The sequence below is a fragment of the Macaca nemestrina genome, chromosome 2 (genome assembly GCF_043159975.1).
Source record: "Macaca nemestrina isolate mMacNem1 chromosome 2, mMacNem.hap1, whole genome shotgun sequence".
Taxonomy (NCBI): Eukaryota; Metazoa; Chordata; class Mammalia; order Primates; family Cercopithecidae; genus Macaca; species Macaca nemestrina.
Window position 1 is genome coordinate 51,736,014 of NC_092126.1, and position 17,266 is coordinate 51,753,279.

General features: G+C 37.3%; 2 protein-coding genes across 11 annotated transcripts in view; one reads left to right on the forward strand and one right to left on the reverse strand.

Moving 5' to 3' along the window:
- The window catches only part of LOC105470049 (HPS3 biogenesis of lysosomal organelles complex 2 subunit 1), a 45,504-nt gene that overhangs the window by 23,660 nt on the left and 4,578 nt on the right, over positions 1-17,266 (forward strand). For 2 of the 9 annotated variants that reach the window (XR_980233.2, XR_980234.2), the window contains exons 7-16: positions 1,516-1,670; positions 3,097-3,205; positions 5,311-5,492; positions 6,443-6,623; positions 7,824-8,057; positions 9,967-10,152; positions 10,494-10,682; positions 11,646-11,753; positions 14,829-15,035; positions 15,681-15,775. Coding sequence is in view for 4 of the 9 variants with exons in the window: in XM_071091091.1 (XP_070947192.1) it covers positions 1,516-1,670; positions 3,097-3,205; positions 5,311-5,492; positions 6,443-6,623; positions 7,824-8,057; positions 9,967-10,152; positions 10,494-10,682; positions 11,646-11,753; positions 14,829-15,035; positions 15,685-15,775 (1,642 nt within the window). In the remaining 5 variants the exon portion in view is untranslated. Of the gene's footprint in view, positions 1-1,515; positions 1,671-3,096; positions 3,206-5,310; positions 5,493-6,442; positions 6,624-7,823; positions 8,058-9,966; positions 10,153-10,493; positions 10,683-11,645; positions 11,754-13,728; positions 13,859-14,828; positions 15,036-15,680; positions 15,776-17,266 lie in introns of those variants that run through there. The other 7 variants (XM_071091091.1, XM_011721768.3, XR_980235.2 and 4 more) reach the window with 6 other exon arrangements.
- The window catches only part of C (ceruloplasmin), a 55,604-nt gene continuing 52,096 nt past the window's right edge, over positions 13,759-17,266 (reverse strand). For both annotated transcript variants that reach the window (XM_011721764.2, XM_011721763.2), the window contains exon 19: positions 13,759-13,850. In XM_011721764.2, the coding sequence (XP_011720066.2) occupies positions 13,759-13,850 (92 nt within the window). The remainder of the gene's footprint in view (positions 13,851-17,266) is intronic.

Below are 17,266 nucleotides of genomic sequence, written 5' to 3' on the forward strand. Positions count from 1 at the left end.
TCTTTCACAGTCACTGTCGCCCAAATTGTGTCATATGATAGTGTTTTATGGAAAGCATGGTCTCTGAGTTCCTAGTGACCCTTTTTAATGGCCTGCCTGTGGTTTTCTGTTGCTGACTAGGCTTACTGCCTGCTCTCAGCCTCTTGGGAAACCAGAACCACAGATTTCCTGTGCCTTTGTCTGTGTAAGATACACACATGGCCTTTTTGAGAGATTATTTTAAAATCAGGATTATTTCCTTTGTAAAAATAGAAAAGTAACAGATTAAAAAAGTAAAACTTCCATTCTTTGTCCTCTTCTTTTCCCTCCTTGCCTTTTCAAACCTCAGAAAGACATAGGCTTATATAGGGGTGATGGTGTGATTTAAAGTACCTTATAGATTGAAGTAGGATCAATGTACATTTGGAAAAAAAATAATTCCATGTATTTTCAGAGTCTTATAAAAGCAGAACGAAGGAACAAGGAAGAGACAAAGGGGAGGGATAAGGAGAGGTGGGCGTCTGGTGGGGGTATGCTGCCCTTGAGGCCTGTGGAGGTAGGAGGGAGAAGGGATGATCACACCTCACAGTTGCTCCTTTCCTGCGACTCCACCAGTTCTGAAGCCCTAGGTGCCAGTTAAACAAGCACACGTTTAGCCCACCTGCCGACTCAGGCTTTGGAGCTGTGACATCTGGAAAAAGTTTCACAACCTCAGAGTCTGGTTGAAAGTGCATGTGGTCTGTCTCCTTTTCCTCTGAGATTCTGGCTGCTCAGCACTAGCCAAGCCACCTGAACTATTTTTACATGGAGGTACCAGTGAAGATGACCTCAGAATCAAAACAGCATGCATGGACAAGAAGGCAGGGTCCTGGCAGCATGCCAGAATAGAGCTCTTCCATTAGTTTTCTTATTCGTTCTACTTGAATTAATGGTCCTTTACAAGAGCAAAAGGCTAGCTCCTCTAGTTTATCTGACATGTTCCAGTCTGTCAGCCATTCCATGCCCTGTTCATACCTAATAGACTAACAGTCAGGGGCCATCGGAACTTACAAGCATTTCTTTCACACACACATCCACAAAGAAACCATTTTATGTACTCTGCATGCAGTAGAATGTCCTTTCATAGTGTCTGGTTTTGCCTAAAAACCCCATTTCGGCATACCCCTAACCATCCTGCTAGTAGTAGGGGTTTCCCTGGGTGGCAGGGTACCAGCTTCCTCTCTTGGAGGTATCTGTGGGGCGCACACAGAAGTTCCTGCAGCTGTAGGACCCTGTTTCCACATTTATTCAATCAGTAAATAACTGAGTTTGTTGACTGAGTAGCTCTATAGAATGCGCTATTGGTTACATAGGTTTAGATAACCTCCTCTGTTAAGAATAGGCATTTGGATTGTTTTTTTGTTTATTTGTTTTTTGGTGGTGGTGGGTATGGGATGGCGGCAGCAGGAGATTTTATCAAATAAACTGACTGATTTTTGAAGATTGAAGTGCATGTACCTTTATTTCTTGCTTAAATTTGTGGTTTTCCTTTACTAGGCTTGCCCACCTGTTAGTATGGATGTCTGTGCTTTAAGAATACAGCTTTTCATAGGCTTGAAAGCCATCTGTCACTTTAAAAACCACATCATACTTTTGACTAAAGCAGACCCTGAGGCCATTCCAGAGAGAAGACAGTCACCCAAGAGGCTTCTGTAAGCATCCCCTTGCCCCAGGCATTCCTGCCAGTTTCTGGAATGAATTGTAACTGGTATATTTTGTGTTTATCTTTTTTTAAATCGTAACTTGGAATGATCAAATGGCTTTTTTATGGTAGTCTTTTTCCAGAGAAAGAAAAGGTTCTAACAATCTCTGTAATACACTTTATAACTGACCTGGGAACTTTTAGGAGAAAATGGATTATAAAATAGTTTCAGTAAAAATCAAAGGTGTTTTAGATTAGTTAAAGGACATGCTTTTCTGTGTAATTAATGGGAAAGACTGAGCCTGTAATACTAATTGAAACTATAGGAGTTTTTACTGTCTTTCTTCTTTGACCCTTTCAGTAGCTACATTTTTATCTAAAATTATTTTCTGATATTACAAAAGAAATTAATAATGTATGTTTTACCTTAAAGCACATTTATGATCTATAGATATGCGATCTATCTGAAAATAAAGTTGTATTTTGATAACATTCATCTCTTGTTATCTGTTAGGTTTCTGCTTTCCCATTGTTTAGAATAGAATGCTTAATTCCAGACTAGTTATGCTTCTATTTGATGTTTTCTTACTTAGTGGTAGAGAATGCAATCTAACTTCTCTAAGGAAAATCTAATCAAGAAAGAAATCTCTTCAGGGAGTGAAGCATATAGTGTATGTCATATCAAACATAGGTTACTTTTAACATGGATTTTTACTTTTTCAAATTGTTAGTGGCTATGCTTTGTTGCATCAACAGGAATCAGAGGGGGACTTTGGTAACTGATCACTTTGAGTGTACACAGAGTATGGGGCTTACTGATCCTAAAAGCTTTCTGGCGAGAGGAAAAGCAGTTTGTAGTCTTGCACATTTGATATAACTTTTTAAATGAGCTTTTAAAAATTCTAATTCATGTGATAAACAATTTTAAAAGATTATACACTAAAGAAAATGCATCACATAGTGAAAGCAAGAGATAAGATAGTGCTTTAAGCAAACTTAACAGTTTTATGTGTCTTCATCATATTCTCAGCAGCCATGATGTTGCTTCTGCTTAGATTTGTGGCTTAGGGCATGCTAGATTCGTGAAAGTCAAATGCAGAAACAAGCCTGGGCATGGGGACTTCCACAGTCAAGGATATTTTCCTTTTGACAGGACTTGCCTGTTCTTTGAACTTATTGCTCATTTGAGAATACTTGTGGAGTGAATTGGAAGCAGTTGGTTTATCATTACATGAAAATTACAGAATATTAAATGCAGTTAGCCTATGTAGTATTATGAACTAATATTCCATAACAATAGAGTGTACAGTTAATCACTTAAGAAGATAGTAAATGAAAATGATTTTAGAGTTATTTTATATCCAATATTTACCATTTGCAACTACCATTTATTAATAATGTCATTTTAAAATTATTGTCCTTTGTTTTGCTTTTAGTTCTAGAAAAGATACCAGTGTTAAGATCAAAATACCTCCTGTAGCTGAGGCTGGGTGGAATTTGTATATTGTGAATACGATCTCACCAGTGCAGCTGTACAAAGAGATGGTACTCTTTTCAAACTTCTGATTCTTGTTTCTAGATATTTAGACTGAAATTAATGATCAGAAATTGATTCTAATTATCATACATTCAGGATGCCACAGCCATTCAGCTTCCTGACTCTGTCTGACAGTGGAATGTGTCTCTCTCTCTCTGTGTCTTTATTTTTACAGCTTCTGACATCCAAGGGACCAGTAGAAATTCCCTTCACTAGAATAAGACTGCCTTATTCATACCCACTCTCCGAAGAAGATCGATTGGCCAATCTAAACATAGTCTTTGACCTTAACTTTGAACCCTAGCAAAGATAGCTAAGAAATGGAGAAAAAAAAAAATCTAGGATTGTGTATCCCTGTCCCACTCTTCTTATTTAGAAATGTTAGCAGATTGTCCCAGGGCACTACAGCTACTGCAGCATTGTCCTGGGGGGAGGGACCCAGAGGGAGCATCCTTATTCCTGATCTAAGAGTGACAGCTTCCTACTCCTCCCTGGCAATTATTTTAACTCTTTATTTTGAAACAATTTCAGACTTAAAGAAAAGTTACAAGAATAAGTATATTGTTCCGAACCCTTTGGGAGACTGAGGCAAGTGGGTTGCTTGAGGCCAGGAGTTCGAGACTAGCCTGGGTAACATAGTAAGATCCCATTTGTACAAAAAATAAAAAAATTAGCCAGTTGTGGTGGCACATACTTGTAGTCCTAGCTACTTGGGAAGCTAAGATGGGAAGATTACTTGAGCCTAGGAGTTCAAGGCTACAATGAGCTATGGTCGTACCACTGCATTCCAGCTTGGGTGACACAGCAAGACCCTGACTCTCTTGACTCTTTTTCAAAAAAGAATATTCTGTATATTCCCATTCCCCACACAGATTTCTCCACAGTCAACATTTTACCCTATTTGCTTCTCTCTCTCTCTTTTATGCACTCTGTGCTTTCTGTGCACACACGTATACGTACGCTGTTTTCTGATTCTTTGGGAGGTAAACTGCATACATCAGTCTTTTGCCCCTAAGTACTTCAGCATATATTTTCTAAGAATCAGGATACTCTCTTGGATACCACAATACAGTAGTATGTTTTAATACATTTAACATTGGCACAGTGCTTTATCTGGTTTGTTCATAGTCTAATTCTGTCAGCTGACTCAGTGGCTTAATAGCATTCCCCCTCCTCCAGTTCAAGACCCAGTCTAGGGTCAGGTAGTGTGTCTCTTTAGCCTCCTTGAATCTGGAATATTTCTATAGCCTTTCATTATATTTTATGACATGGATATTTTTGACAAATACAGTTTTCCCCTTTACTTTTTTTTGAGAGTACTCCTTATTTAGGGTTTGCTCTTTTTTTTAATGGTTAGATTCAGATTATGCATTTTCAGCCAGAATATTGCATAGGTGATTTTTGTGTTAAGGGTATCACATTTGGAGGCACATGCTGTTCATCTGCCCCTCTTTGGTGATGTTAATTTTATCATCAGGTCAAGGTGTTGCCTGGTTTGTCCCTGCCAATAATTTAATGCCAGTTATTATGTCAGCTGTGCCCTGTCTTTTCAGTCTTGCTTAATTGAAAGTCTTCATTTAGGTGATTTGACTGCTAGAGTCTGAATATACTGATTGAGTCAGATTAGCTAGTGATAATTTTTACAAGCCCTCTATGAGTTATGGAAATAGATGTAGTAAAGCCTAAACTTACAAATTGAAACTAAAATAGGGGAAGAATACTCAGTCTAAATTTGAGAAAGAATTAAATCATAATTTTTTAAGCTTAACTATTTCAAATATTAGTACGTTCACTAGTCTTATTGAGATAAAATTGTTGCTAAGTTTACAGTATTATTAGTATTACAGTATTATTTGGACCTCTCTAATGATTAGAGCTGTTTAACAAGGTATTATTTCTAAGCATGTATGTATTAAACTGGCTCATAGATGATGGGAAAAAAGCCCTTCAGCTAAGCGCTTGTCAGAATGATACATAACTAGTTTGTTTACTTTTAGGGTTTAATATGTCTAAATGTTAACTTTACTAACAAAATATATAAATTATTTTAAGAACTGAGGAACTTTTGAGAGTCTCTCTTCAGCAACATTAGTGTTTGTCTTTTTTGTTTTAGATAGACTATAGCAATACCTATAAGACTGTCAAAACCCAGAGCTGCATTCACCTTCTCAGTGAGGCTCATCTGTTAGTGCGAGCTGCCCTGATGGATGCCAGTCAGCTGGAACCTGGAGAGAAGGCAGAGCTTTTGGAAGCATTTAAGGAAAGCTGTGGGCACCTTGGGGACTGTTACAGCAGGTGGGTGACACCTCTTGAAACCTTGTTACAGAAGCCATCTTGAACTTTGGGTGCACTTGTTAGCTTTTCCATCTCTGGTAGTTACCTGATAAATGGGGAGGTGGTTCATTTATTCACTTCTTCCACAAGCATTTATTGAGCACATACTCTGTTAGATACTGTGCTAGGCTTCAACATACAAAAATGAATGTGACCCATTTCCTGCTCTCAAGGAGTCACAGTTTAGAAGATGAGCAGTAAGTCTCAAGTTTGTGATTTTCCCACTGTTTAACTTAGGGCTTTGACATTTTTCTCAGGCTTTGAAAATCCCTGACATAGCTGTATGACTAGTTTATTGTCTGTAGCTTAAGGGAGAGCTGCCAGTTGGACAGTCTTATGATTTTGATCTTAGTAGTCAGTGCTTTTATGATGTCAGAAAGGGACACTAGTATGAATAGTGTTTTTATTTTTGAGAGTAATGTTTATACATTGTTTTGCATATGATTGTTTTCGACTTACTTGATCCACATGAATGGTTAAAAATTAATAAAACAGACTTTTCCTCCTATAAACACCATTATTTTAGAGTCTGATCATGAATATTAGAATTAACTTAAATTGTTGTTTTTGTTTCTATTATGAGCAGGCAAAAAGAAACTGCATTAATTAGAAGTTTGTAAAATAAAACTTAGGAGTTTGTTTTAGTTACTAATGGCAGTAGAAAAGTATTTTGGAATTTATATCTTCTGGAAAGCATGATATATTCTATTATAGAATGTGTTAGATATCCAGGTTTAAAAATCACAAATTTGACTAGGCATGGTGGCTCACACCTGGAATCCCAGCACTTTGGGAGGCTGAGGTGGGATGATCACTTGAGATCAGGAGTTTGAGATCAGTCTGGGCAACATAGTGAGACCCTGTCTTTAAAAAAATGACAAATTTCAGGTTTTTTATTTCCTTCCCTTTAGGCTTGACTCCCAGCATTCTCATCTCACCTTGCCATACTATAAGATGTCTGGTTTGTCTATGGCTGAAGTTCTGGCCCGCATGGACTGGACAGTAGAGGATGGATTACAGAAATACGAGAGGGGATTAATCTTTTACATTAATCATTCACTTTATGAAAACCTGGATGAAGAATTAAGTGAAGTGATTATAGTTTTCTGTTTTAGATCTAATATTTTTAACTTTTCATTTTAGTGGTTTATTTTATGTAGTACTGTTTAGAAATCAGGTTCCAAATATTTTTCTTCTTTGATATTCTTTTTCTAAAAAAGTCATGTGCCATTTTCTTCATTAATGAAGATAGAATGATAGCTTGGAAAAGAACTTATGGGTAATCTTCTCATACTTTCTCATTATACAGACAGGGACATGTGGTCTGTTGTAGTCTCAACACCTGCCAGTGACAGTAGCATGTCCTCAGAAGAGCTACACAGAATGCGGCCCTTGCCTTCCATCTTCTCATCTGTAGTCCTTCCCGCAACCCTAATTATCCCTTACTCCGTGTGTCCAAAACTTCACTTACAAAACTCTGACCTTAGGCCAGTGACCTTAAGACATTATTAGGGATTATTTTTAGGGCCGGGCACGTGGCTAATATCTGCAATTCCAACACTTTGGGAAGTCGAGGTGGGAGGATTACTTGAGGCCAGAAGTTTGAGACCAGCCTAGGCAATAGAGCTGGTCTATTTTCTCTACAGAAAATTTAAAAATTAGCTGGGCTTGATGGCATACATCAGTATATAGTTCCAGCTACTCAGGAGGCTGAGGCAGGAGGATCGCTTGAGCCCAGGAGTTTGAGGCTGCAGTGAGCCACAGTTACACCACTGCATTCCAGCACGGGCAATATGGAAAAACCCTGTCTTAGAGAGAGAAAAGAGGAGATAACCCCTCATGTATTTCATACATAGTTGGATGCAAATATGCCAAGTTAGAAATTGTGGTATCAAATGTTCTAAGGTTTTGAAATGAAATTTTCTCATACAGTTTACTTAATTGGGTATATTTTGAACTAAATAGTAGTTTTTATGATGGATTTTTATTATAATTCAATCAGATGTTTATTTTCTTCTTCTGAGTGTTGAAATTAGAAATGCTGGTCATAACCTGGTACATATTTTCATTGTTTTTTCTTCATTATAATCAGCAAAGAGATCACTTCAGGTTATCTCAGGCCTCCCTTGTATTAGTATCAGTTTTGTCTGTTTAAAATTAGAACATAATACTATAGTTTTATCTTACTTGGAATGTTTGTGTCTTGGCTTTTTGCACATGTTTTGCTGATTTTGTTGCTTTCTTCTGACCGACTGACCTTTTATTCCTTTTATTCCTTCTTGCTCACCAAAGGAATTAGCAGCAAAAGTGGTTCAGATGTTTTATGTGGCTGAGCCAAAGCAAGTGCCCCATATTCTCTGTAGTCCTTCTATGAAGAATATTAATCCTTTAACTGCCATGAGCTATCTAAGGAAGCTGGATACCTCTGGGTTTTCATCGATCTTAGTGACATTGACCAAGGCAGCAGTGGCTCTGAAAATGGGAGATCTTGACATGCACAGAAATGAAATGAAAAGCCATTCAGAGGTATGGAGCCCTGCCCAGTGCTAACAGAAGGCTGAAATAGGACCTGGTAATCCTGACGTGTTTAGCTGTCTTCTGGCTTCTTTCTAGCTCATATGTTCTTGGTTGTAATGGAAAACAGACAATGTTAGAAACAAAGTGATCCAAATGGGACTTCGAATCTGGCAAATGAAAAAGAAATAAGACTGATAAATGACAGCAGTGGATATCTAAAGACTTCAACTTAGTGTCAGGTGTGTTCAGAGCACTGAGCTTGTTACTGAAGAACTGGCTGTGCTCCAAGGGGATGATGTGATCTGGCATCAGGGATATGGTGTGTGCACTGGAAAAGAACAGAGTAATATGCATTTAAGAACAGCAAAGGGGCTATTAGCCATGGACTTTAGAAGTCTAGTAGTTGCATAAATAACCCCCACTTGGTAAAATCACAGATAACTTTATGGAGGATTGGACATTTGAATGTTGTACCAAGAAACACAGGCTTCCCCTTGGAAAAGAGGTCATTTAGGGACACTACCAAAGGTGTTAATCATTTAAGGGAAGAAAATAAGAGGTAGTGTAATTGAACACTTATTATTTAGCAGCTCCTTGCATATATTATTTAATTCTTAATAATGCTATAAGGTAGGAGTATTATACAAATGAGGGAATTAAGTATTATACAAATGAGGGAATTAAGACACAGAGAGGTTAAGTAACTCATCAGGATCACATAGCTGTTAAGTGGTAGAACCAGAATTGAACCGGGCAGCCTGACTTCAGAACCTGTGCTCCTGCACTGTTTTCTTGCCAGATTGTGGCCAAAGCCCACAGTATGACTTGGGTTGCTATAAAAGGAAGAACGTAAGTGCTTTATCGCTGTACAAATGACATGCTTTGTTATGATGAGGAGAGCAAGTCAACATCGGGATGTCTTCTGTTTTGAAGAGTAGAATTCTAGAAAAATGACTTTTCATAATTTTGAAAAAACTTAAGATATATTAGTCGTCGCTTGGTATTTATGGGAGATTGGTTTCAGAACCTTCTACAGTTACCAAAATCCACAGAAGCTAAAGTTGTTTATATAAAGTGGCATAGTATTTGCATATAACCTATCTACTTTCTCCAATATACTTCAAATCATCTCTATTACTTATAATACCTAATATAACGTCAACTGCTATGTACACAGTTGTTAATACTGAATTATTTAGGGAATAATAATTTAAAAATCTGTACATGTTCAGAACAGAGGCAGTCCCCCCCCCCGCCATTTTTTGGGGGTTTTGTTTGTTTGTTTGTTTGTTTTTGAGACAGAGCTTCATTCTGTGGCCCAGGCTGGAGTGCAGTGGTGCAATCTCAGCTTACTGCAACCTCCACCTCCTGGGTTCAAGTGATTCTCCTGCCTCAGCCTCCCAAGTAGCTGGGATTACAGGTGTGCACCACTGTACTTGGCTAATTTTTGTATTTTTAGTAGAGACGGGGTTTTACCATGTTGGCCAGGGTGGTCTTGAACTCCTGATCTCAAGTGATCTGCCCTCCTTGGCCTTCCAAAGTGCTGGGATTACAGGCATGAGTTACTGCGTTCAGCCATCCCGAATATTTTTGATCTGTGGTTGGTTGAATCCATGGATGTGAAACCCACAGATACAGAAAATTGACTGCATTTTCAAATCAAGTAGAGCTAAATATAAAGCTCTCTACAAAAAATAGGACACCTTGATGCTTAGTGAAATGTTAGTAACTTCTGTGAGACAGTCAGTGGTGTCCTTCTTTGGGTAAGAACTAGCCTTTATAGTCAAAGAAAACATTGTGATTAAATTATTAATAGCTTAACCATGCATTGTGAATTCACTAGCATGTTTAGTATTTCTAAGGTGGACAATCTAAATACAATGTACCTTTTGTTCCTAAATTTCTTTCTTATCTGAAGATGAAGTTGGTATGTGGCTTCATTCTGGAACCTCGACTGTTGATTCAACAGAGAAAGGGACAGATTGTTCCAACTGAGCTTGCACTTCACTTGAAGGAGACTCAGCCTGGATTGCTTGTGGCTTCAGTTCTGGGCTTGCAGAAGAACAACAAAATTGGAATTGAAGAAGCAGATTCCTTTTTTAAGGTATGTCACTTTGAAAATGTGATTTTTCTGGATGGCCTCATTAAATTGGTGGTGGGGAGGACAGAATAAGAGAAGTGAGTTTTTCATTTGTTTATTGAGAAAACATATATAATCAGTTATAAAAGTACTAATTAAAAGATTATATCTGAAGAAACTTTATTTGTACAACCTAAAATCTGTTTCCTTTAAAAAATGTCTAAATTTTCTTTGGCCATGGCACTAATGCTAATGGTAAATTATTAATTGCATGGCCCATGTGATGCTTTGATATTCAGCCCAGCTGTCGCTTTATCAGTGCTATATTTATCTGGAATATAGAGGCTTCTTTTACTGTTTTCAAGGTGCTTTGTGCTAAGGATGAAGATACAACTCCTCAGCTCTTGGTAGACTTTTGGGAAGCTCAGCTAGTGGCATGTCTCCCAGATGTGGTACTTCAGGAACTCTTTTTCAAGCTCACATCCCAGTACATCTGGAGATTGTCTAAGAGGCAGCCTCCTGACACCACACCATTGCGAACGTCGGAGGATCTGGTAAGATAATGGAATAATACCTTAAATTTAACCTATGCATTGCCCATTACAAAAACATACCTTCTTCTTTTTAATAATTTATTATAAAATATAACCTAGTTTTCTATTACCAGGTATCTTATTTACGCAGGAGTTAAAAATACACTTAAAATTTGTCTATAACTGAAGTGGCCTACATTTTAAATAATTTTGTACTCTAGAGAATGTCCTCCACTTATTAATTTCCCTCACTTACTTGAAGTGGTAGCTCAGTTGCCAAAGCATGGAGAAAGGGACTTCTTCCAGAACATCACATCTGTCCTTCCTCAGCAGAGGATCATTAAATAGAACATAAGAGAGAAGACATCTACAGACCTCATTGGTGGGAGAGGAACTGCAGAACGCTGTGGGAGGGAGACTTCCTTAGTGGGCCCCCATTTCCTGTCTGTTTCACATAAAGGAGCTGTTCTGTAGCACTTGAGGCAGCCAGTAATAACTCTTTCTACCCTTCTTGCTACCCTTCTTGCTCCCAGGCCATTTCTCTCACAGCTCATTAGCCATGGCTAATGGAGGGCTAAGTGGCAAAGTTACCAGCTTCTTGAATAAGCAGGGCTTCTTGGGAATTGTCTTGAGAATTTATGAAAGATATTTTGCCTTCTAAAGAAAGTAGTATTCATAAAAATTATTTCCAATATTCTTGTTAGGTATAATTGGCTTAAATGCAGTATTGTTCTTTTTGCTAGAAAGTGCGTCTTTGGAGTATTTACATTTTAAAGTATAGGGAAATATTTAGTGTAGAAGCAAGCAAGACTGAAATATTTTCCAGGGGAATACATTCTTAAAAACTGTCCTTCCCATTCCCAGGAAAGTGTATACCTAATTCTATGACATGGCAGAGAATTAATGATTGCTTGCTCTTCGTGGAATGGATAAGCAAGCTTTTGTTGTTATATTTTGTTTATGAGAAATTCTTTTATGTTTTAGATAAATGCCTGTAGTCATTATGGCTTAATTTATCCATGGGTTCACATCTTAATATCATCTGATTCATTAGTGGATAAAAATTATACAGAAGATCTTTCAAAATTACAGGTAAGTAAAAATACCTCCTTATAAAATTGCATATTACAATGTAGTGTAAGATTAAATTTGCTGAGACCCCAGGTGTCCTGTTAATCTAGAATGTAGAATTTTGAGGGGCAAAATACATAGTTAGGCATACTCAGGACACTTGGAGGGAATTCCTGCCTGTGCCTGAAACTGCTGATGGATGGGACACCTGTGTTGAGCGGCTGGTTTCGTTGCAGGTGGATGGACAAACTTCACCAAGTCTCCTGGCTGATTTCCTCATTTTCAGGATGCACTTGAAAATACTTTGTGAAATGAAAGTGTGGCAAATGTTTAGTGGTGTTTTTATTGATGTAGTTTGTTTTTGTTAGTGTTGACTTACACATTTGAGGCCTCTCACCCAAGCCAGGCACTGCTATTTCTCTTATAAGAAACAGGTCAAAGTAGTCAGTTTATCCAGCTCCTGAAAAGGATTTTTCAGAAATGAGGGGGATGATTAGAGAATGTGGATCATCCTTTAATAATTCTGACTGCAGCAGTGTTTTGGCTGGCAGTGAGAATTAAAGTCCACATTTTTGGTGGATCAGGCTGGGCCACATGAGCGTATGATTTTATTAATGCAGTTTAGTGGCCCAAAGACCAATATAATTCCCACATCTGTTTTCTTTGGTCTTCCCAGTGTAGGCGCTAACATACAAAAATTAAGATTTCCTATTAAGAATTCTGAGTTTCAAGTCACTATTGAAAAATTTAGCAGCTCTGTTAACCCAAGGCCCTCATTGCTTCTGACCTGAGGGTTGGGACTGACCCGGAGCCTCTCCTTAGGCAGTGCTCACACTGTTTTCCCGCACAGTTATCATCTTTAGGGTATCCTGACCCAAATGCTGAGTGTCTGTTTTCCTTATCCCAGCTGCCCTTATGCATCTTCATCATTTGATTGGCCTCTTTAGGCTTTTGAATTTGCAATGCCTCATTTACACTATGGGAACTGATATAAATGTAGTTGTTACTTAGTATCAAATTGGGAATGGGGCTTAGAGGAGGGAAGCTGAAGAGGCCATATTGCTTAGACTCAGCCTTCAGGTGGGGCTGTGGTGTTCCCAGAGATGGCATTATTTATGTGCTTCTTTAAAAAATAACAAAAGAAGATTCTTCTTGTCTCTTGTCTCTAGTACCATTGTGATACAAAGCCTTCTGAGGGCCTAGCCTCAGATTTTGTTCACCTCACAAATATTGCTTGAGCATGTGCTGTAGATGTTATGGGGAGCATTGGACAAGACAGTGGAACTTTGCCTTCCTAGAACATATATACTAATTACATATTTAAAATTGTAATTGGAATAAGTGCTATTAAATTTTCTTGATAAATCTTTAAAGCATATTTATAATCATTGCTTGAAAAAGTATAATTCAGTGATCTTTTAAAATTTGTTTCAAAATATATTTAAAGGAAAATCTTTGCTATTAAAGGAGGAAAATCTTTGCTATTAAAGGAGGAAAATCTTTGCTATTGAAGGAGAAACATAATCTGCCTAAACTTTTATAATTTTTTTTTTTTTTTTTTGGAGATACAGAGTCTCACTCTATTGCCCAGATTAGAGTGCAGTGGCAGTTGTGGCTCACTGTAACCTCGAACTCCTGGGCTCAATCGATCCTTCCATCTTGGCTTCCCAAAGTTCTGGGATTACAGGTGTGAGCCACTGCACCTGGCCTTATTTTCAAACTTCCTGATTACATGGATAAAACTAAGTAAAAGTTCATGGGTAGTTGAAGTTACGACTAGTTTTATTTTAGTCATAATTTGGTACACATGCCTTGCTCCTTCGTACTGCCCCCACTCCCTTCCCCATTATCTGGATTAGTCAAGAGTTAAATAGAGAGATAATCTCTTTTCTTCCATGTTGGGAGACCCTTTGAGTGAGAGATTATCAACCTTATTTCATCTCTGCCATCTGATTGTCAGGAAATTATACACATGAATAATTTATTAAACTTGCAGGAAGAAAAGGGACCAACCTTATTCTCCTGGTCATTCCTTGGTAGATATTTGGAATAAAATCATCACACTGACTGTGATTGGATAGATCACATTCCATATTCTCCTGTGAGCCTCAGAAGATGCTGTAGCAAAAAGGAAGCAGGGACAAGAAAATTAGGATATGACCATCTCATCTTTATCCTGGAGAAAGGGAAAATGGAGATTATTTTGGTGGTAGAATCAAAAGTAGTATATATAGTTTAATTGCTTAAAGTATATGTTGGTAAAGTTGTAAATTCCGAGATAATACAGCCCGCTGTTATTCATCTTGTGACAAAGTGGTATTGATAACAACGATTAGTTCTAAACAATCACTTTAGTCTTATTAAGTGTTAAATTGTATTTTTGCATATGTATGTAGCACATGCTTATTATAGAAAATTTGGAAAATGGCAGGCAGGGATGTAAAGAAAACAAAGAGTAGGCTTTGTTGTCCCATCCTGTGTGCTGTTTCAAATTGCCATGCTCTTCCGACAGTATTTCTGTATGTGCATTTACCTATGTAGATTTTATAAAACTGATGATGTTCAGAATATAATTTCATTTTGAAATTTTTTTACTCATTTTATCATAAGCATTTTTTTATTAACTAGCCTTTGAAAACATAGTTTTGATGGCTGTGTAATGTTCCATTATCTGAGTGTGCCATATGTGTTTACTTATCCTTTGTTGTTAAACATGTAGATTATTTATATTGTGAATACTCTTGCGGTGAACATCATTGGACATAGATCTTTAACCACAATGTTGATTATTCCCTTAGGATAGAGTCCTGAAGAATGTCCATTGGTTTTAATTTGCAGTCCACACAAAGCAAATAAAATAATGTTATTTAACAATGATTGCTTTCTATTAAACAGATCTTTAAACTAGAGGTAGTTTCAAGATTATACTTTACTTAGATTTAGTAAGTAAGGACCACATGCATGTACTCTAATATGGCATTTTTTCTATTTTACTTTTGGCAAGTGAGTGTTTAGTCTTAAGAAACTAAATTCTGTATGTTGTGTTTTAGTTTTTGAGGTGCCTCATTTCATAACATTTCACTTTTCTGTTCATAGTCTCTTATATGTGGTCCTTCATTTGACATAGCTTCCATTATTCCGTTCTTGGAGCCGCTTTCAGAAGACACTATTGCCGGCCTTAGTGTCCATGTTCTGTGTCGTACACGCTTGAAAGAGTATGAACAGTGCATAGACATACTGTTAGAGAGATGCCCAGAGGCAGTCATTCCATATGCTAATCATGAACTGAAAGAAGAGAACCGGGTATGCTTTTTCAGATTATGTTTTTAGGCTTGATCAGTGATAATCAGATTTGATAACCTCATTTCCTTTCCTGCAAAATGGGGACAATTTATGCTAATCCAACCTCAGGGCTGTGTGGGTCCAGTGAGCATATATGTTAAATAATGTTATGTGTTTTGAGTACTATTAAATGCTGTTAAATATGTGAGATGGTATATTATCATCATTAAAAATCTTTTGTTTGAAGATTAAATAGTTGATGACCTGAAGATTTGGGAACAGTGTATGATGGGAAAATATTTTCTCTGCCATACGGTTTTTAGTTTAGAAATTAGAATAATTTTGGACCTTAGTTCTTTTTTTTCTTCATTCCTTCCTTCTTGCCACATAAGAGATGATAACGGGGTATGTCTGTTACTTCTTGAAAATAGCCATGTACATATGTACAACATATGTATTACTGAGTTTTCAAGTTACAAACCTGACTTTTATGTTATAGTTAAGGCAGAAGACTGGCTGCTGATATAACTTCTGTTATAACAAAGTTAGTTGCCTTAGACAAAATGATGTATTTTTGCCCTGTGCTTTCCTGCACAATCTTCTTATTCTTGTTTGAAATCTGAGAATAAAATGCATCAAACTAAAATTTATTCATTTTTTCCTAAGATAGACTCTGTGGTGGAAAAAACTGCTACCTGAACTTTGTCGGAGAATTAAATGTGGTGGAGAGAAGTATCAGCTCTACCTGTCATCATTAAAAGGTAAAATGATTTTTTTTTTTTTTTGCTTGATTATAAACTTAAAGAGTCTCAGTTTTAAATTTGGTGAAGCCGTCTTTCTCAAGTATTTTCATGTGATTCTCAAGTGAGACTGAGGGCCTTTCAGAACCCGTCTGGGGAGCTTCTTTTCAGCATTCACATACCCTCCCTTTGACATTTGATATTCATTTATCTCCTAGTCACAGAACTATGTTCTTTTAACTTAATCCTTTCAAACACTTAAGAAATTATCACAGTCATAGAAAATGACAGCATCAATGTTTTAAAATGTGAGTAGTCATTAAGGCAATTACATCTTTTATCAATGATCAGAGTACTTAATTTACTTCATGTAGGAAGTTAAGATCGTTACTGTTAAACATAATTATAAGCAAGTATTCATGAATAACAACCTCAAGGATTTAAAAGTTGAGTATCTAGATTGTACAGTATTTTACAGCATAGTAGTTATTGGAATTTTCATAATTCGTAATCATAAATCTTGATAGATACCTAATCCGCTTCCATACTGCTGTGCATTAATATAATTAGTTAATTGCTTTCCTGATGACAAAGGGTATGGGTGTATCGATTGCAGAGCACATAAAATATTAGAAATTGACAGTGTTGAAATTGTGTTTTCTAGCCAAGACAGTTGATTTTTAAAATGTAAGGCCGAGGCAGTGGCCATTGGAGATTATTTTTCTGAAGATCCCCCTTTAATTAAAGCTGTATGCTTGTGATTGGGAAGGGAAAGTGGTGACTTTATTCTCAGTCCTACCCATCTCCTTGATTGCTTTAGGTTTTCAGAAGATGGAAGTGTCAGGTGTCTGATTGCTTTGCCCTACTTGCATACCCTTTACATAATTTATCACTGACTGTTTGTGTTGGTGGAGCACTTTCCAGTACAGACATCCCGCATCTTTACATCTCAGCATCATCATTATCTTAATCAGAAGACTCTTCATCCTTTTCTGATCCACATCCACACACTCCACCCCAACTCACCCATAATCATTCCTCCAAATGTTGCGTTTTTCTCTGTCTTCAGAATACATTTGTGTGTATACGTGTGTGTGTGTGTGTGTATTGCTAATGAGACTAAGTGCCATGTGTGATTTACCTTTATTAGACTGTAATACCTCAAGAGCTGGCATAGTGTTTTATTCATTTTTCATGGTTATACTTTCCTCACCAGCAATATGCCCCTCGTATAGGAAGCATTCTGTAACTGTTCATTGATTAGAAACAGAGACAACTAAAGAACTTTACGTTTGTTTCACAGAAGGGCATTTTCTTAACACTTGTACACTGAGAATAGCCCTGTATTGGGATCTGGAGAATTGGAACTGAGTTCTAGGTGTGCTACTTAGAAGTGTCCTAGAGCAAGCCAGTTTTCTAGTGTCGTGAGACTAAATGAGAAGTTCAGGACTGAATCAAAAGTTAAATGTTAGGCCAAATTGCAAGAGGGTGAGGTTGGAAATGGAGCTCAGG